Source organism: Zonotrichia albicollis, chromosome 11, assembly GCF_047830755.1.
Source record: "Zonotrichia albicollis isolate bZonAlb1 chromosome 11, bZonAlb1.hap1, whole genome shotgun sequence".
NCBI lineage: Eukaryota > Metazoa > Chordata > Aves > Passeriformes > Passerellidae > Zonotrichia > Zonotrichia albicollis.
The window spans coordinates 15,603,556-15,623,868 of NC_133829.1; the positions used below are offsets into that span (position 1 = coordinate 15,603,556).

General features: G+C 38.5%; 1 protein-coding gene across 2 annotated transcripts; it reads left to right on the plus strand.

Moving 5' to 3' along the window:
- The first annotated feature begins 4,152 nt into the window (after positions 1–4,152).
- On the plus strand, positions 4,153–20,070 carry CHRNA5 (cholinergic receptor nicotinic alpha 5 subunit). Of its 2 annotated transcripts, none has more exons than XM_074549513.1 (6): positions 4,153–4,641; positions 13,218–13,369; positions 13,659–13,703; positions 14,987–15,096; positions 16,021–16,843; positions 18,809–20,070. In XM_074549513.1, the coding sequence occupies exons 1-6, from the start codon at positions 4,536–4,538 to the stop codon at positions 18,968–18,970; spliced, it is 1,398 nt and encodes a 465-aa protein (XP_074405614.1). In that variant the 5' UTR covers positions 4,153–4,535; the 3' UTR covers positions 18,971–20,070. The 2 variants fall into 2 exon arrangements, with proteins under 2 accessions (XP_074405614.1, XP_074405613.1); XM_074549512.1 differs by having other exon boundaries at positions 4,156–4,641; positions 16,021–16,852.
- The last annotated feature ends 243 nt before the right edge of the window (positions 20,071–20,313 follow it).

Genomic DNA, 20,313 nt, shown 5'->3' on the forward strand with positions numbered 1-20,313 from the left:
ATTTCATGTAACAATTCCTGAATTGTTGCAGACAACATGCAATGGGTAATATTTAATCTCCATTATAAAGGATTGTATAAATACCTCAAGCTCCATTTTATGTACAAAATCAGTGCTCAATCTTTCTATTTTTTGATACCATGAATGCAATATATCAGCATCTTTTGCAGATTTCTGGATCGCTGATGATGGTTATACAAGTACTTGGAAAATGCTCTAAAAGCAGCAATGCCAAAATGGAGTTTTTTCTCACTTCTCAAAGATTACTTGCAACAATATGTGATAGATTCCAGCAATGCTTTCTGTCTTCTGGGAAAGTGTTAGTGCATCTGAGATTGTGTTCATCAATGTATATAGTTCATAAAAGGCAGTTTGTTTAGTGTAATAGTGTAAGCATTATCAGGTATCTTAGAATATAGACTTAGTAAAATATTTTTCTTAGAAGCATTTTTTCTAAAAAAATGGGGATAACTCATATATGCATATTTTGGTTGAAAGAATTACCAATATCATTTTCTTGCCAAACATGGCATCATTTGCTGGTAAAGGAGAACTTTTTAGATACTGTAATAATAAAAAGTTGGAATGACTTTAATAAATGTATTGAAGCATTGTAATACGTTTTAAAAGATCTATTTATTTAAAGGTTTTGTTTGCACAAAGTGGAAGAAGTATTGTCTAATACTTCTTGAGTATAATCTTTGAACAGTAATTACCAATTTCATTTAAAAAAACCCATTATCTCTCCTGAGTGCCATTAATAGCTGATTGTGAGCTGAGCCTCAGTTCTGCCTTGGAATAGGCAAGTAACACTAGCTGGCAGTCATGTCCAAGATGTACAGCCAAGTTCTCCTAACCAAAATTTAATTTGGGATTAGTTTCTGCATTTGAGCCTAGGGCAGTAAGCAGATGCTGGAGATCTTTCTTTATTAGAATCTTCCTGAGCCATCTGGACACTAATGCAAGTTTCTTTCCTGTTCTTCCTAGAAATAAGAGCAGTGTTTGACTGCATTGGCCTGTTGTATTGATTCTGGCTTTGTGTGTTAAAAAAAAAAAAAAATTAAAAAAAAAATCACCACCAACTGTGCCTTCTCTGGGAGTGGTTTGGGGATAAGTCGTAAGAACAGAAAAATGATTCTGGCGATACATTTGAGGTATCTTTGCTAATCAAAATGATCTTCCTGTTCTTTGTATGTTTTTTTTTTTTTTTGGTGTACGTAGTGTTTGCATAGAGTTTAGAGTGTAATACATAAGTATTTAAAATATTTAGCTATTGCTGTGGATTTAATGTTATTTTAAAACAAGATCTTCATGTGGTGCTGTGGAAGGTGACAGATTTTTCCAGTTAGGTAAAAGTATTTACTTAATATTGTTTGCATAATAGGATGTTTGTAAACTTAAAAAACTGGTTAGCTTATATCTCACTTGAGTGCATGATAGAACTTGTTAGGGCAAATATGCAAATATTCACAAATAGATTGTCCTAAGAAATTGTAATGTGGTTTGTTATTCTAAGTAGTTTAAGAGATAATGAAACTACTGCTTCTCCAATAATTACCTGTGCTGTCTCTTGCATCTGTCAGTGTTTAAAAATAGTTAGCTTGTTTTCTAGGTGACTGTATTCTGTTCAAATAAAGTCAAATTAACTTCCAAGACTGCTTCTTATATGACCTCCTTTAGGTATGCTTCCCTCTTCATCCAAATATTTTACTTGTCAGTTACAAAAGCACACCTGAATTAAGAGACAACAAAAAACTCCTGATGTTAAATTTGACAGCTGCTTCTGCTTTCGTATGTATTTCCAAGGTAATTATTTATTCTTTCTCTTCATAACCTTAGAATTAGGAAAATTTAAATAAAGTGTGTGAAGATTTAATAAAATGTGTTGTGAAAATGAATATAATTATTGAAAGGTGTTCAGTGTTTCAGAGGCCTCAGGACTGTGATACATGGATAACACAGCTTAGTATACAAGACATGTAAGTCCAAGAAGCTGGTGCACTCAAATCCTTCATACATGAGAGAAACTCTTTCATTTTAGACTGGTGGAGATCCTAAGACTTATTTAAATGTCTTTCATTTTCTTTAAAGAGTATTTTCTCCTATGTTCTTCTGCAGTAAAAATGATCCTAATTTTCAAGTTTTAATTGCATTTATTTCTACTACAATATGAAAACCCACTGAAGTTTACCCACTCCGGATCTAAGAGTACCATTCACTGGCTTTAATCTGGAGAAAATTCAGCTTCACTAAGTTTTTAGAACATTTCTCATTTTACAAATAGAATTGAACAGCTGGCTATTTTTATCCGGGTTTAATTTGGCATTTGGCTTTCCAGTTAAACTACTCTTCAGTGCACAGTAAAAGCTGCCATCAGCCAATTTATTGCAGATTCTCAGAGTGTACTTTAGCAGGGACCTTCAGATGTCACCTCCTGCTGACAAGGGTCCTTTGAAAGACAACATTACTCATGTAATTGTTTAGGCTTTCACTTAATGGTAAATAATAAACTTAACGTGCTGCTGATACTATTGACATTCTGCTCCAAGTTCAAAGCAGCAGGAAAAACATCTACTTATTTATAACCAGTGTTTTCTAAACAGTAATAGTACAACATAATTAACATGTGCCAGATGATGCTACATAAAATATTTAGCAAAATGTTAGGCATGTAACCCAGACAGTTTAATCCTTTTATATCCCACAGCATCTGTTTTGCCTAGTTAGGACCCAGCTGCACACAAATCCACAGTTATGTAATAAAACCAGTTTCCTATGTCCTGCACGTTCTAGTGGCAGCTATGTTCAACACTGGTAACGACACATTATGGCTCTAAAATGCATCAGCTGCACTGCTCAGAAATCCAGATTTCACCTGAAAATCTCATGTTAGGAACGCCAGGTGCAGTGCGGTAGTGAAGCAGCTTCCATCAAAACTACAGAGTTGCAATTTTAGTACAAATATTGCCCAGTAATTTTTGAAGCACTCAGAAAACTGCAGAACTGGAGTGTCTCCAAAAAAAAAGTGGGTGTTTGTGCCCTGTTTTTTGGCTAAAATATATTTTTCATTTACTATAAAGTCTTGAGTTGACAACTGCATATACATTAAGCATTTCAAAAAAAGAGCATGCTGCATCCTTTACACGAATACTTTGACTGTAGAAGATATGCCATATACAAATGGATTCTTAATATAGAAGATGACCATATTTACTGCAGAGCATTCAAATCAATACAGCCTGTCACTAGAAGTGTGCTGGGAGAAACTCCTGTGTAAGCAGCCTTTTGTGTGTGCCTGTGCAGCCTGCATTATGTCTTGCACAGACATGCACAACCCAAATATGGCTGCAGGAAAAGATAGTACACAAAAACATGAGGCTAAAAATTAAGAAAGGGATTGAAATGCTCCAGTATTCTGTTTCGGTCATTGAAAAGAGTCACTGTTTACACAGACAGATGTGTTTTTTCTGTGAAATAAAGAACTGGTATAAAAGAATTTTGATAATCAACAACATGATTATGAAATTGCTGTTTGAGTAGTGTTCATTTTAGAAAGGTATAAAGTTGCTAAAATTATTTGAGTTAAATAAGGACTATTTTCCTGAGGAATGTGGTATCTAGCACTTTTCGTGTACAAGCTGATTAACACGGTAAAGTCATTTAGCCCTTCTTTCCACGTCTTTTCTCTCTATGAACTACTAAACACTGCCTTAGATGTAAAAAATGTGTTATTGCCAGCTGTTTCTATTTTTTTGGCAATGTGTACACTATACATTTCCTTTAAGACGATTTAGGAAAAATCACTGATTAAATTTCACAATGCGTGTGTTTGAAGTTGTCTTTTGTAACAGAATTTATTTACCTGATACAGAAAAAAGTGGTGTTTTGTACAGAGTATTTATTATATATGTTGTATATCTGTAATATACCTAAAGATGTGGAAATATCCTATGTCTTTTTAGCCTGCATTAGTTTATCTATTTTAGACGAAAAGTTCCAAAATATTCTAAATCAGAAACTTTTAAAAATCGTACTGATTTAGAAACTTAACAAAAAAAACCCTACCGAGTGTTTCAAACGCATTGCGAAATTAAAAGATTATTTTCTCGGCAGAAGTCACTTACACTCGCACCCTCCCAGCAGCACAGTGCAGACGCAGCAGGCGTTGCCGGGCGGCTGTGCCGGGGTTACCGAGCGCTGGTGCTGCAGCGGCCCCGCCGCGCTGGGCGCGCACCTGCTCGGCCCCGCCAGGAGCCGCTCCCGGGCGGCGGGACGGGCACGGGGAGGGAGCCTGAGGGCGCAGCGCTGCCGCCTCCTCCTCGCGGTACTGCCGGCAGCTCCTCCGGCCGCACCGGGGCCGAGAGCGGCTCCCGAGGCCGGGGGCGGCCGGCGGTAGCGCCGGGCCCGCGCGGTCCGAGGCTCCCGCCCCCCGCGCCTCCTCACGGCCCCCGCGGGGCGGGGCCAGCGCCGCCCGGCCCCAGCGGCTCCCGGCTCCCGCCGCGGGGCTCGGAGCGAGCGGGGGCCGTGCCCGAGTCATGGCCGAGCGCGGAGCGTGGCCGTGCTGCGGCCGCCCTCCGGCCGTGCTCCTCCTCACCTGGCTCTGCGCGCCCCTGCTCGGCCAGCCCGGAGCCTCGCACGCGGGTAAGGCGGCTCGGGGCGGCCTCAGGGGTGAGGGTCGGCCGCTGGGAAGAAGAGTGAAGGGTGAAAAGCGCTCCGGTGAGGAGCCAGGAGGGTGGCGGAGGGGAGGGCTCGGCCGGCCGGGGGTTCCGAGCCCTCCTGGCGCTGTGTGAAGCCGCCGGGGACGGGGCGGGCGGTACCGTGGCCCGGGGGTCTGCGGGCGCCGCTGCCCTGCCCGGCTGGGAGCGCGGGCAGCGGGAGCGCTCCGTGAGGGGAGGGAGTGAGGCGGGATGGTGCGGGGCGGGGGGAAGCTGTCGGAGATGGACTCTCCGCGCCCCAGCTTCGTTTTCCGCGCCGTCAACTTTTTCCCGGCCGAGGTTAAGGTAAGTCTGCTGGGGGCTGCTGAGGGAGGATCGCGGGGCTGCGCTGGCTTTGGGTGAACGAGCGGGACCTGCGGGGAGCGCTGTCAGACGGGCTCACCAGGGCTGCCCCCTCCCCGGAGAGGGGGAAAATGTCTGTGCTAAACTAAAGCTTTTCAGGGGCATTGTCAGTCCTGAATGCCTCACATTTCATTACATTACATTACGTACACTTCCTAAATGTGCATGTATGTAACGCTTTAAAGATCTCAGCTGCCGCAGCTTTCAGGTTTTTATCTGCTCACTTTGTGAGGGGAGGTGCAGTTGTGGGTTTGTGGTGCATGCTCTGCGTCTGGTACAGAGGTAAACTTGCAGAATATGTTTTAATAACTGTAATTTCGCATCCGGATGTGTCTGCCCATGAAAACAACCCTCTTAAGAATTTATAAGACAGCTGAAGAATTTATAAGACAACTGTCTTTAGTTTAGTCGTGCATCATTTCTTTGACTTCAAAAGAGGCAGTCTCATAATTCAATCAGGATTTAACTTTCCGAGCTGAAGGATGTAAAACAGCATGTGAAGCTGGACTGTTTATAGAATTATACAGAGATTAAAGGAGCAAAATCACTGCTCTTCCACAGATTTATTTAGAAACAGTTGTTCCAAAACGTTGCACTTACATAATTTGTAAGTACATTCCCAAGAGTCCTGCAGAATGTCTTGAAAACATAACTACAACACTTAATGGCAGACAGAAAATTAAGGAAAGATAAATTTGAACTTTTTTTATCCTAACTGAAAATTGAAAAAGTGATTGTAAATATAGTTTATTGAAAGTTGATTGTATCAACATCTAGGTTTTAATTCAGCCTACAAATACTCAGTCTGTTATTGCTGAATGTGAGTTAAAAGACTCAAATTTTCCCAAAATTTTTGGTTTTTTCTGTTCTTCATGACAGTGGTTTTCCTGTTCTTCATGACAGAAGATGCAAAATCATTATGTGACATTATATGATTTATATGACTGCATGGAATTACCTGCAGTCATGGTAAGCCAGGTTTTGCCTTTTGGCACAAGCCAGCAGTTTTGACTTCACTGAGAACCAATTTTATACAGTGAGGCTAAAGTTTCTTTTCATAACTTGTTTTTTCTAAAATGAAATGAAATTTGCTATAAAAGTGCTTGTAAATTAATTTAGTGTTTCCTTCAGCTAATAGTGAACCAGTATTTTATCTTGGCTAACTCCGAATTGTCAGGAGAAAATACTTGCTAATTTAAAACACAGTCAAAGTATGTCTTGTTCTTGCTCTGAATTTTTAGTTAACAGGTGAGACTCGAATGCCCAAATGGAGCTGAGGTTAACAACAACTCTAGCCTAGCCCTGCTGTGCTGCAGACCTGTGATGGTGTTTCCCTGGCACTTCAGGCACCCAAGCGTTTTCCACTCAGTTTAACAGATCAAATCCTTCTCCCTACCCAACAGAAAGCTGCAAACCTTTCTGCCTGTATGGGTTTCTTGTGATTTTTCTCTTAAAATGTTTTGAGAACCTTAAAATATTTTAAGAACCTCTTTCCTTAGAGGTTCTTAAGGGGATAAATGTGAGCATTGATTCGAGGAGAAGTGCCTGTGTTGATCTGTAGAAGGAAATACTTGCACAGTTTCCCATGTTTTAGAAGGGTAAAACCCTGGGTTTGTGTGGTATTATAGGTTTTGAAATCTCCTCATCTGGTTTTGAGCAATGTAGCTGATTTCTGTGAGCTGTAGGATTCTGTGTTCCAGTGTTTCCAAGACTGGAATGGAGCTGAGTGGGCAAAACACTCCTGAGGCAGAAGGTGAGGCTGGTGCCCAAAGTCTGCAGCACCCAGGGCTGCCCTGGCAGCTTGGGAGAAGCCCTGGCCTGTTTCTTATTTCCATAAGGAAACTTTTCCGTAAGTTTTGTGTACATTTCAGATTTGTGTTTAATTCCATGACACAAAGCCTCTAAATTTATAAATGATTCTACTTATCAGGTTCTACATCTTGTTCTTCCTTGTGCTGTCTGCACTTCTACACACCCTTTTTGCTGCTTGCTTTCAGCATTCCTCGAGGCCGACTTCACATCCATCTTCAGTGTCAGCAATCAGTGGAAATGATGGAATGATTAACAGGGGTACAAAGAGAGATGACAAAATCCTGGATGTGTTAGAGGAATCTCCTGCCCTCAGTGGGACAGGATTTTCCCTGATGTGCAGCACTTTTCCCATGGCCTGGCTGGGCAAGGAGGAGGATCCCAGTTGTGGCTGTGGAGCTGAGTGGAGCAGGCTGGTGGCAGTGGGCTGGGCACGAGGGCTGGGCAGGCACAGGCTGCAGTCACGGCTGCAGGGCCCTGTCACTGCTGTGCCAGCCATGTCACTAGGGGGGTCAGGAAGGAATGCTCAGAAAGGAATGGTTGGTGGTCCAATTAGCTCTTAATCTAAAGGCTGACTGTCAGTTCACATCTATTTCTTGGTTAGTTTACAAACTACATGGTCTGTTATAGTTATTAACCAAACTTGTACGTGTATTCAGAAATATGTGCCATAATTATACCTTGTTGCTAAGCTGTTAGGGGGTGGTTTCATTCTCCTTTACAACCATCAAGTTGTACCTTTAACATTTTAAATTTGAATTGAATGTGAGAAACAGCTTCCCTACTTTCTGTGAGCAGCTCTTGTACCTCTGTGCATATTGGTAAGTACTAAGCAGTATTGCAGTTCAAAATTCCTCACACTTTCATGTCCAATATATGTTGTTTTATTTTGCTCCTGGTTGGCAGGAGGTTGATGTGCTAGGTAAAAGAGAAGGCACAAATCTTCCCAGTAACTCTAAAGCCACCTTCTCCATGCTTGTAGGTGTGGTGATAGGGTTTGCCTGTATTTTTTAAACAGGGGAGGAAAAGATAATTCTGGAAAGTTCAGAATGTAATCACTGGCTTTTCTGACTTCAATAAAGAGAATAAAGTTAGTATTGCTACTTTGACTTAAAGACATCCTAGTTAAGATGATTGTGATCTTTCTGAATGCTTGCTGTTAATTAAACGCTTGACTGTGATTGGATTCTGGGCAATTGCTAATGCATAGAAGGAAAAGTAGGCCAAAAAATTAAAGACCATGCAGGAAGTATGACTCATGATCCTTTTCAAAGGGTCAGAGGAATCAGTATCAAATAAAACTTCAATTTGATACATTACACCTGTCTTTTCCACCTAATGAAGTAACGATGGGAGATCATCTCAATAGATATACTAGAGTACTGAAGGCAGGGATACTGTGTATATTCCTTCACCTTCCAGATTTTTAAGGAAGTTATTAGTTGTTAGACTTGTGGATAAGTTTGTGTTATATACCCCAGAGTTAAAGAATATAATGTTAACTGCAAAGTATGGATATTTTGCAGCATTTATTGTCCTTAGTAGTGTTGTGTTTGTTGGGTATTTTGCTGTAATGGTGTATGATTAAAAATATGCATTAGTAATATATATTACTTCTGAAAATGCATGTTAACATTACACTTCTAGAAAGTGACCCTTTCCCCATGGGCCTCCTTTTGCACCCAGCAGTGATGTAAAGAAAACCTGAAATCATTAACTCTCAAGTCTGTCAATTAGAAAATGCTTTGAGTTACACTGTTTAAATTAGAAAATGCTTTGAACTGTGCTGTTTAATGTATAATAATATAGTGTTACACCAGCACTGCCAGTCTGGCTCTTATACTCTTTATCTAAATGCAGAGGAATACAGAGTTCAAAGACAGCTTGTTATTTGGAGAAGCATGGACTGTGGTGTTCCCCTATTTAAAAACAAAGATTTAGGAAAATACCTCTGGGATCAAGCCTGTAACACTAAGTATTTCACTGGTAATTCTTATAAAAGGAATAATGTTGCTAAATCATATTAAGATGCTAGGAAATTTAATCCCATAATGGTACAGTAAATTACAAAAGTGTTATTCTTTTGTAAAACCCATCTTTTGTTTCTTATCTACAACATTAAAAAAGTTAGCCATTAGCAGCCCACGTGAAATTATGACTTGAGAATGTTATCAAGATAAATAGACATGTACATGTTTCATCATGCTACTCATGCATCTGAGGCCCATGTTTCACCCTATTTTCTAAATAGTTCTTCCAAAGTACTTTAATAAAAAAGTTTGTTAAATACCTATGAAGGAATTGGTAGAACTGAATTTTTAAATACAATGTTTTCAAGGTCAAGCATTTCATTAGAATTTTTACTTAGCCTTTGTTCTCCAGCTACTTCAAAGTTTAAAAGAATTGAATAATTTGTGCATAAACATTTGTCTCCTTTGTGCAGGATTAAAATTTAGGCCATCCAATCTCATATGTGATTTAGGTGTAGGTGTTTTGGGTTTTTTTTGTTGCTAAATGTGGACTTACACTGGGGCAGTGAGAAGAATTTAAGGTGCAGATAATAAAGAAAACGTTGTCATTGGGAGTTGCCACTGACCAGCAGAGAGCTGCCCTTGGTTTAACCTGCAGGGGCTCCCTGGCCTCAGTAGAAATGGAGCCACACAAACACAGGCCAGCTCAGAGCTGCCCTGCAAAGGCTGCAGAGCTTTTAAGTATTTTTTAGTACTCTGAGCTGGTGGCAGGGGAGAGTGTTGCCATAATCTCTTGCCATCTGATTTAGTATGAGATTGTACTCTGAATTGTTTGTTTGCTAATCCTGCTAGTCATAGGTTTTAACCTCTTTCTGTTTTTCTACTCTGCTGCCTTAAACTAAAACTGTTTTACTTGTTTTCCTCTCTTTACATTTTTTCCACTTGTCACCGGCTCTTCACAATTTTTTATTGATGTTAATACAAGGAGTAACTAAGAATCACAGCCCCTTGTTGTAATCTTAAAATTATAGATCCATGGACAAGAGATATAAAACATATGCAGTCTGTGTAACAAATTATTTGAATGGCCATGTTAAATAAAATATACAAGGTAGGGGTGATTTCTTATTTTGTTTTTGCCTAGTCTTAATATACTCTTACCATTCCCAGCCCCTCATGGAGCTCTCCTTTGTTCAAGAAGTCTTTTCTAGACCAGTTTGCCCCAACCTATTAATAAAGAGAATAAACTAGAAATATTGAAAAGTGTGGATACATCTGTGATCAGACAAAGAAAGAAATAATTGAACTATATTGTTAGTAAATAATGGTCACTGTAATAGATGAGTGAGTATACTATAGATCTGAGTATAAAATGTTTGAAAAATAATCTAAGTATATAAAAGCAGTAAGGGAACATGTCCCCTTTGAGCAGAGCAGAGGAGATGCTGTGGTTTAAGAGGAGCTTGATCTGGACACAGCACGTACCCTGGAGATGCCGTATCGTTGCACAGGAGCTTGTCTTACAGGAACACAGAAATGGTGAAAGGGCAACTTTGCCTCTGCATTGCTTCAAGGTCAATTAATTGAGAGATAATATCCAGCTGCATAGTCAGTCTTAAATTCAGTTGAGAGTTGTAACTGGAGGAGGGAAATGTAATTAATGCTAATATAAAAATCAAGTATTTATGAAATATTGGGCTGAAATGTACACAAAACCATTCATAATTCAGGAAATAGGGATATAGAAATAGAGAAATTAGGTTGTGTCTTCAGGAAGCATTCTTTTGGATGTCTGTAAAATGTAGGGCTTGGCAAATCTGTCTATAGTTACAAATAAGAAAAAATCCTTAGCCAATGAGGATATACTGAACCAGTTAAATATATTTTTGGCACTTGCACATTTACCAGATAACTTGTACACGTGCAGCATTCTGTTGCTGGATCCTTTTTGGCAGCAATTCTTATGTCCTGTGAGTTTTTCTGTATCCACCTGAGCTGTCTCAGTGGTATAGTGTAATTTGCCCATCAGTTCTTTGCACATCCCACAAGTCAGAAAGATTTGTATTTTGAAACAGAAGGGTGAACTGTCTTAAAATCCAACTGTTGATTTGGCCCACAGCAAGAACCATTCAGCAGCACATTAGTGTGGGGTAAGAGTTGTAGGAAAAAGTGTGGTGGTGTTCACAGGGGTCTGAGGAACAGGGAAGAGATGAGAATCTGACTCCATGTTTCAGAATGCTTGATTTATTAATTAATTATATATATATTATATTAAAAATATACTAAAAGAATAGAAGAAAGGATTTCATCAGGCTGGCTAAGAATAGAAAAAGAATGGAATGATAACAAAAGCTTGTGTCTGGGACAGAGAGTCCGAGCCAGCTGACTGTGATTGGCCATTAATTAGAAACAACCCCACGAAACCAATCACAGATGCACCTGTTGCATTCCACAGCAGCAGATAATCATTGTTTATAATTTGTTCCTGAGGCGTCTCAGCTTCTCAGGAGAAACAATCCTAAGGAAAGGATTTTTCATAAAATGTGTCTGTGACAAAAAAGGGGTCCTGCTGCTCCCACTGTGCTGATCCTCTTTCTTAAGCTACATTCTGCTTTTGCTGCTACTATGGCACTTCAGAGAAATCTGGTTAGTGTGAAAAATAATAATATTTCTACTGGACTGCCCCAGGCTGCAGTGCCCAGGGCAGGGACCTGCCTTGCTGAGCTCTGCAGTGCTTTGGCTGTTTTTACCTCAGGACCTGTTCATGGAGCACAGCAGTCACACTTCAGTCAATGCAAGGGAACTTCAAACTTGGGCTGCCCATCTCGGTTTGTCTGGGCTGCAGTCATGTGGGACTGGGTTGGGTCAGCTCAATTAATGGCTTAAGTGGGGTCAGCCAGGCCTCTGCCACCAGTGCCAAGTCATGGAAATGTTGGTCAGACTGTGAGGGAGCTCTAGCAGGTGTTGTGGGAGCGAGAGCTGTGCCCTGTGCGGGTGTGACACTGCCTGGCATGCAGTGCAGTCATCCCAGGCAATTCTAAAATCCTGGTCCTCTTTAGGGTCTGTGAATTGCTGATTTACTGAATGTTGATGGTAATAAACTTGAAGTAAACATTATTTATGCTGCCTTTAATTGATACTTTGTTTCCTTTAGCTTATTTTATGAGAAAGGTTAGATACTGCCAATGTTTTTTCTGCTTGTATGGTTCCTAGTTGATCTACTTCTGTTATGTTGACTAAATTCACCTCCTCTCCAAACAAAGTAATGTTAATCTTTTAAATCTCTCCTTGTATGGATGACTGTCTCTGGTTTTAATCTGTTTATGTCGTTCTCTGGTGATTTTCTGCTTCTGATACATCTTTTTTTAGATGGATGCTGTTAGTGAGCACATGATTTCTACAGAGGTTGTGCCATAGATTTATGTAATAGCATAATATTTTAGATCTGCATTTAAAAGAGATGGTGGTGAGCTCCTTTCTTTTGTTTATGCTGTCCCTTAAACTGATGATAATAGTTGCTAGGTCTTTTTTTGGCAGTAATTCCCTTTTAAATTTCATTGCTAAATAGTAAAAATCTTTATCTAGAGCATGTCAGTGTTTTCTGGTGGTCATTCTAACTTATGTCTGGGGATTGGAGGCCCTTCCATGCAAGGTGGTGTGTGTAGTTTGTGCTTCTCGAGGCAGTAGCCATCTTCAGGTCTTTCACAACACCTAAATAACTCAACTTATTTAGCTAGACTCTGATCTTCCCTTTTTTCCTCCCCTCTCTCTCCATCTTCCCCAAAATGATCCCTTGAGAGCTGTGAAAAAGAACTGGAAAGGTGCGTCCCAGTCAGTGTAACATTAGAATGGATAGAGGGTCAACTGGTGAATAGTTTGGCGTATGCATCAAAGATACAGAACAGTGTGAGGGAAAGTGCTCTACAAGTGCAGCAGAATTTATACATGATAAATGTGCCCAAACATTAGAAGAGATACAGTAAACAAAGAGACTGAAGTTTCAAACTGGATTGCGAGTTATGCAGTACAGCACAGGTGTGTAATGTGGATGTAAGCTGACAGAACTTCAGTCTCTCATGATCAGCTTTCTGTTGTAGAGGAGTTCCATGGCATTGGGTAAATGATATAAGAGCTTTTTGCCTGCTGAGATTATCTTAATGTTCTTGAGTCATCAATTTTGGAAGTGTGATAATGCTATGAGGATGCCAATAAAACCAGATAACTTCATAAAATTCTACTTCCATGACTTTGAGCATGCTTCTAGAGAGAAGGGGATGAGATGAGAAATTGAACTCTGCATAAAAAAAGCTGTAACTGTTTGGGCATAAGAATGCAGATGTACCCTGCTCATTTGAATCAATGTTAATTTTTTTTATTACAGCTGTATCTGAACCTTCTTTTATTGCTAAAAGTGAAGATCGTTTGTTCAAGCATTTATTTGAAGACTATCAAAGATGGGTTCGTCCAGTGGAACGCTTGAATGACACAATAAAAATCAAGTTTGGCCTTGCAATCTCTCAGCTAGTAGATGTGGTATGTATAGTAAATAAGTTGTATTTTTTTTTCCCACTAACTTTACAAGGAACATAATTTCATGTGAAATAATTGTACTTGTTAAACACAATAGATTAAACATCTTAAATTATTATCTGTGTAATAAAAAATGTCCTGTAGATGAATATATAATGATCTCATATAAACATACTTAGTGATTAGAATGCTTTCAGCAGTGTTTTGTATTTTAAGTTACAGACCTCTGTGAACTATAGCAGCTATTTCCTATGGATAGGTTCTTTTTTGTGATATATGCTTTATTTTACAGGATGAAAAAAATCAATTGATGACAACAAATGTATGGTTGAAACAGGTATGTGTAAATATTGATGAAAATTTCTGAAGCTTTATAACTGCAAATTAACATTTAGGAGAAACTTTTCTAGTTAATTGTATATTCAAAAAACTTTGCTCTTGCAACAAATTTTATTTCACATAGTATCTTTATAGAATGTCCCTGGAAATGCTTTAAAGGATTAATTGTGACAAACCTCTTAAGAAAACCATAACAAGGTAAATAAAAATTCACCAAATGAAAAGTAATATGATATGGCATTGCATGACCATTTAATATACCAAGGTGTATATATCCAACCATAAATTACTGCTTCAGTAGGAAAGTTTTTATTCAAAAGCTTTATCAAGAAAAGTACGGTTGGTCTATTCTTCTGTATAATATTTTTGAGGTCTTTTTCTTGTGGGATATTTGAAATTATTGAATATACATTACTGTAGAATTACAGTCTCAAAGTTAAATATGCTTGCTAGAAGGAAATACTTAGAGAAAAGTATTTCCTTCTAGCAAGTGAATTTATATTTGGGTTTGGGCAGGAAAAAGCCTCAAGCTTTGTAATTGTCAGAGTCCAGTACTAAACTTAATTGCCACTATTTACTCAGCTAATGCTGCTCACAAATCATTCTTGATTTAAGGGAGAAGAATCTTTGCAGATGCTGGCTATACTTACTGGTTTATGGAATTATTTTTGTTTGGGCTAATTCTTTTCTGTTTGTTTGTTTGAGTTTTTCCCTTTTGCTTCCCATTTTTTTTTCTTTTCACTAACTGTAGTTTTAGGCCAAGTTTTTATTTTTAGGAAAACTTTGAGATTAGTCAGCAAATATGAGGAGGCCACGTGGGCTTGATGATTCTTTGTGTCCTCTTTAATAGTTTCTACAGGTCTTCTTGAAGTTGAATCAGTTTTAAGAGTTGGAACATGATGGGGTTTTTTTTTGTATAATGAAAATGTTTAAATTGCTTCTGATTAGCTTCCAGTCATTGGTATTCATCCAGAACAAGCTTTTTTTCAAATTTAATTTATACAATTAAATTACATTATAATAGCTCTTACTTATAAATGCATGCTCTGAAAAAGGAACATCATATCTTAAGTTCTGTACAGAAACATTGTCAAGCAGCTCTTATAACAGAAAACAAATACTGAATGAGGTAACTACATGCCTGTTCAGCAACTGCATTGTTTTATGCAAATTTTAGTTCACTTTGATTGTTGTTAATTGCCCTGTTATCTATTTTCATCTGCTATCACCCTGCTAAAATCCACTTCCCAATAATGATTTTTACATCTGACATATCCACAGGAATGGATAGATGTAAAATTGAGGTGGAATCCTGAGGACTATGCAGGAATCACATCCATCCGTGTCCCATCAGACTCTATCTGGATTCCAGATATTGTGCTGTATGACAAGTAAGGCTTGAATCTTTTCGTACAAAAAGCTTTTACTTCATAACTTCTCTGACCAAACTGCTTCTAGGAGGCTCATTTAATGGACACAATGTGTACATTTAGTGGGCTAAAGCACCCCTGCAAGAACTTGCCTCTGAATGCAAATAGACTTTGTTGCCAAGTTAAGTGCTCAGATGTTTTGCTTTACTTCTAAATGGAATTTCTAGTCCCTTTGATAAAGTTATTTCTATTTTGTTGTGTGAACTTTTTTCTTTATTGGACAAAAATGTCTTGCACAGTGCTGGGTATAAATAGTGTAGTGTGATGGGAGGGAAGCAACTAATTTATGCTGTTGTAGGTCATATTCAGCATGGAATTAAAGTCAGGTACATTTAACTGTAAGGGGGGGTTGGATTGGTTTTGACTTTTTTCTTTAGAAAATTAACAGATCTCAGAAACAAGAACTTTTGAATTAACCTTTGTGCACATAGAGTGCTTTTACATTTCCAGACTTGTTGAGTCAGGAAAAAAGGCTGTTGCAGTGATTGTGAATTCAAGTTTGGGCACAAGTATTATTTTACCTGTTTAGTGACTCTTTTTCTTCAATAATTATGATTTGGCTAAATTTAAAAGTACTTATTCTGTCTTAATAATAGAAACACCAGAGCTGAGTCATGCTGTTAAAGCTTAGGATTTTACAATCTTTTCATAAGATTGGGACCACAGAAAGTTGCACAGATCTTTTCAGGACTTGAAAATATTCTTCAGTCTTCCAAAGAACTTGTTTACCTATGTTAGCTTCAGATTTGAGGGGAAAAAGTTGACTATGAAGACAATACAACATTTTGGCTATCAAGGGATAGACAGCTGAAATGACAATAACAAATTCTTTAAATACATCCCCACAGCCCATTGTAATTGCCTGTAATTTATCTCTTTTTTCAGTGCAGATGGACGTTTTGAGGGGACATCTACAAAAACTGTGGTAAAATATGATGGCACCATTGCTTGGACTCCGCCAGCAAACTACAAAAGTTCTTGTACTATTGATGTAACATTCTTCCCCTTTGACCTTCAGAATTGCTCAATGAAATTTGGCTCCTGGACCTATGATGGCTCACAGGTTGATCTAATTCTTGAAGATTATGATGTTGACAAAAGAGATTTTTTTGATAACGGAGAATGGGAAATAGTGACTGCAACAGGGAGCAAAGGAAACAGGACTGATGGATGCTGCTGGTATCCTTTTGTTACATATTCATTTATAATTAGACGTTTGCCACTTTTTTACACTTTGTTTCTCATTATTCCTTGTATTGGGCTTTCATTTCTAACTGTCCTTGTCTTCTATCTTCCTTCAAATGAAGGTGAAAAAATTTCACTCTGCACTTCAGTACTGGTATCTTTGACTGTTTTTCTTCTTGTTATTGAAGAAATTATTCCATCATCTTCTAAAGTGATCCCTCTCATAGGAGAGTACCTGGTGTTCACGATGATATTTGTGACGCTGTCCATTGTGATCACTGTGTTTGCCATCAACATCCACCACCGCTCCTCGTCCACGCACAACGCCATGGCGCCCTGGGTGCGCAAGATCTTCCTGCACAAGCTGCCCAAGCTGCTGTGCATGAGGAGCCATGTGGACAGGTACTTTGCTCAGAAGGAGGAAACAGCCCATGTGAATGGCTCAGAGTCATCCAGGAACACCTTGGAAGCAGCTCTGGATTCCATCCGTTACATTACGCGGCACGTGATGAAGGAGAATGAGGTCCGTGAGGTGGGTGTGTCCGTCCTGCTGCCCTCATTTTGTACAAGTGCAAACCAGAAAACCAAGGCTTTACTGGGCAGCTGCATTTTAAAGATGTGCTGCAGATTTCCAGCTTTTGTACTACGCTGAAAGTTGTGGAGTTATTTCCACTGGAAAAAAAGTGCAATTATGGTACAATACTGAGACTGTCTGGCTGATACAGTGCAGTATTTGGGATTTTCAAAAGCCTTTTGCTCTTTTGTGTTAGTTCTTATCATTAGTTACACATTGTGAGACACTTGTCTGTGGCAAGAGCCTGTACTGTAACTGTTCCCTATAGCACTGCTGAGATTGCAGAAGGAGCTCTTTTTCACTTTAATGTTGTACCCAAAAGGCTGTCTTGAAAAATACATTTGCCTTATATTTTCCAAATAAATACTGCCAAGACTTATCTTGCAGCTTTCAATTTCAAATAAAAACAGTTTGAGTGCCCTAACTTAAATTAATTTCAATACAGGCTATAGCCATATGTTGACCATTTTGTGCTCAGATGAAACACTCAATGACTCCCTAAGTGTTCTCTTCTATCCTTACTATTATTTGTCCCTAAGTTTTATCAAAAGATGTCAGAGGCTTTTTTTCAGTGTCACTCTGAATTATCCTTCATGGATGTTTACAGCATTTCTGTAAGAGCATTAGAAATTTGTTTTCTTTATATGTTCTTTAAGCTAGCACCATTGGTACATCAGACATTTAAATGCTATTTCCAGTCTGATGTAGAAGTTTGTAGAAATATAGAAGTTTGTGGTGTACTGTCTGTTCCTGATGGCAAAGGCTGAGGTTCTTCCAGTCTGGGAATTGCTGAATTCAGAAGGCTCTGGTTGCTGAGAGTGTGTTCTCCCATAGGAGACTAGGAGTGATGTTCCTCCTCTGCTGTGCCTTCTCAGGACTTGATTCTGACATTGTCACAAGGGATGTGGCCTAGATTTATAATAAATGTATCTGCTGTACTGTTAAAGCAGCATCTGCATTGTATGAGCAACAGAAATAGAGTAGTTTGCTATTAAATACACAATTTCCTGTAAATTAAGGGTTCACTGTGAGAGACAAGTAGTAAGTATTTTGTTTTCCAAGTGTAATGTTGTTACTATAAACCTTGGAAATTAATATACAGCTGACTGGGGATTCAGTTGTTTTATTATTACTGGGCTCCAGAGAATGCAAGCTTTAATTGTGAAAGTTTTTAATGAACACTAGACAGCTGGTGCTATCATGGCCTTACATCTTAGGAAGCATTAGGCTTGGGAAGCACAGATAGCTCCAGTTCAAATCCAGCACAAATGTTTGACAGGATTTTAATTTGCTTGCACAGTTATATCTGCAATACTTGCAGAACTGTGTATAGATATGAATAATTTTATCAAAAAAGAAAAAATAGTCATGAAACTCCTGTGAGTATTCTCCCCAGCGTATAATTCTTTGCAGCTTTCAGCAATTGTTTGTAACACAACAGCTGCTCTGTACTAACAATTTAATTTTTTTTTTTTATTTACTGCTTGGGAGGTTTGGTTTTGGTTTTCTGGTTAGTTTTTAGTTTTGGGTTGGTGGTTTTGGTTGTTGGAAGTTTTTTTACAACTTTTGCTTCCAGCTCCTGCTTGGGAATTCCACGTTATGATGTCATGTGCCATGTATCCTGCAGTATGTTAGAAAATGGCAGGCCAGTCTCATCCCTATAGATGAGGATGTTTGGTGCTTCTCAGGGTCAATTTCTGTATCAAAATCTACAGAGCTTATCCATCTTCACAGAGGGAAGCTTGCTGCAGTTCTAACTCCCAGTATAATCATAAAACATTGCTCCAGAGGGTTTTCCCAGGGACATGGTTGGCAAAAGCCTATATTGAAATAATTAAGAATTGCAGGATTTGGTGCTGTGTTTTTACCTGTTCTTGCACACACTGACCAACTCATGTGCTCTCTGTGTTTTAGGTTGTTGAAGACTGGAAATACATTGCTCAGGTGCTTGACCGAATGTTCTTGTGGGCTTTTCTTCTGGTTTCAATAATTGGATCACTTGTGTTATTTATTCCTGTTATTCATAAATGGGCAAGTATAATAGTCCCTACCCACATAGGCAGTACAAATGCATAAAATATTTTTGGAGCTATCTCCTACTGATCTGGCTCTAAGTTTTGCAGTAACTCTGTTTCCATGCATGTTCTTTCTAGGCATGTTTCTGGTAGAGTGAAAAAAAAATAAAATCCAGAACTAGAAAATTAGGTTTATTTAAAGCATGGCATTCCCAGGACACACAGAAGTCAGTCTGCTTCTTGCCAGTCTACTGAGTTACTGCCAAGCCAGGTCAGAATTAAAAGAACCTTTTCTAGCCATGGCATGTATGATTTATTAAAAAAGCAGACACTGACACCTACTGTGATATAGAAGGATTTCAATTTTTTAATGATAATCACTGTAGTCCAATTATTAAATTACTATATAAACCATTATACTGAATATTAAATAATTGCAGTTACACAGTAGAGTTGCTTATTTCAATTTAGTATGCAAAGGTGAATTTTCATCAGTTCTCTTCAGTGCGTTGCAGAAGTCTGAAATTTCACCAGAATAATTTAAAATAATAAAAATATAAGTTAAACCTCCTGTGTATATAATATACAACTAAGAACAGAAATTTGGCCATGTTTGACCTTTATAAATTTTCACTGGAATTTGCTGCTAAATTTTAAAGCTTGTTAATTCTGTGATACCAACATGAGCATTTAATAAGCCTTAAAATGCCTAAAGCATGTGTGTATATTGATGTTAGGCAGTTAACTGAGTTCCCAAGGAGCATAAGTGTTCTAAGGGGCTGGAACATTCAGATTTCTTTACTCTTGATGAAGAATTTGTTACAGTGTGTGAGTTTGCAGACAGGTTCATTATTTCCTGTGTCTGGATGTTTATCAGAATTAAGATTTTAAGCGCAGGCAGAAGGAGTTTGTGGAGCATCTTTCTGAAGGAAATGGGTTATAAATTACTATGCTGTGGAACCAAATGGAGATGATTAATGACTTTTACATTTGTTTAATTGAACTTGAGAGCTGCCTTGGATTAGTTCTTTCACTTTAAAAACCATATGTAACTCTAAGCAGCAAGGGCTTAGAGTTTTCTGAAATTCTTTTTTCCTAAGATCATTGAAAATGAACTTGAAATTTTTCAATTATTCCATTAAAATGCATTCTTTACACTGATTCCAATGCCACCTCTCTTCCTTTCTTAATAGTTTTATTTCTGGAAAAGACTCTAAAATAGTTGGGTGTTTTCCTACATGAAAGTTTTTTCAGTGTTGTTCATAATATAATTGCATCCTGTAGGCCTAATACAGGAGTAGAGCAAATCTTAGGAAGTTTTTATGTGCTTGAATTACTACATGAATAATAACATGCTTAGGTGAGAAATTTTAATGTAAACTGTGGTAGCTTCGATAATTTGAA

What these genes read in the sequence shown, in the direction of transcription:
- CHRNA5 (XM_074549512.1), top strand. Translation starts at nt 4,536, where the DNA reads ATGGCCGAGCGCGGAGCGTGGCCGTGCTGCGGCCGCCCTCCGGCCGTG. An exon ending in GCCCGGAGCCTCGCACGCGG is followed by an intron (nt 4,642 to 13,217) that starts GTAAGGCGGCTC and finishes TTTTTATTACAG; the next exon opens with CTGTATCTGAACCTTCTTTT. An exon ending in TCTCTCAGCTAGTAGATGTG is followed by an intron (nt 13,370 to 13,658) that starts GTATGTATAGTA and finishes TTTATTTTACAG; the next exon opens with GATGAAAAAAATCAATTGAT.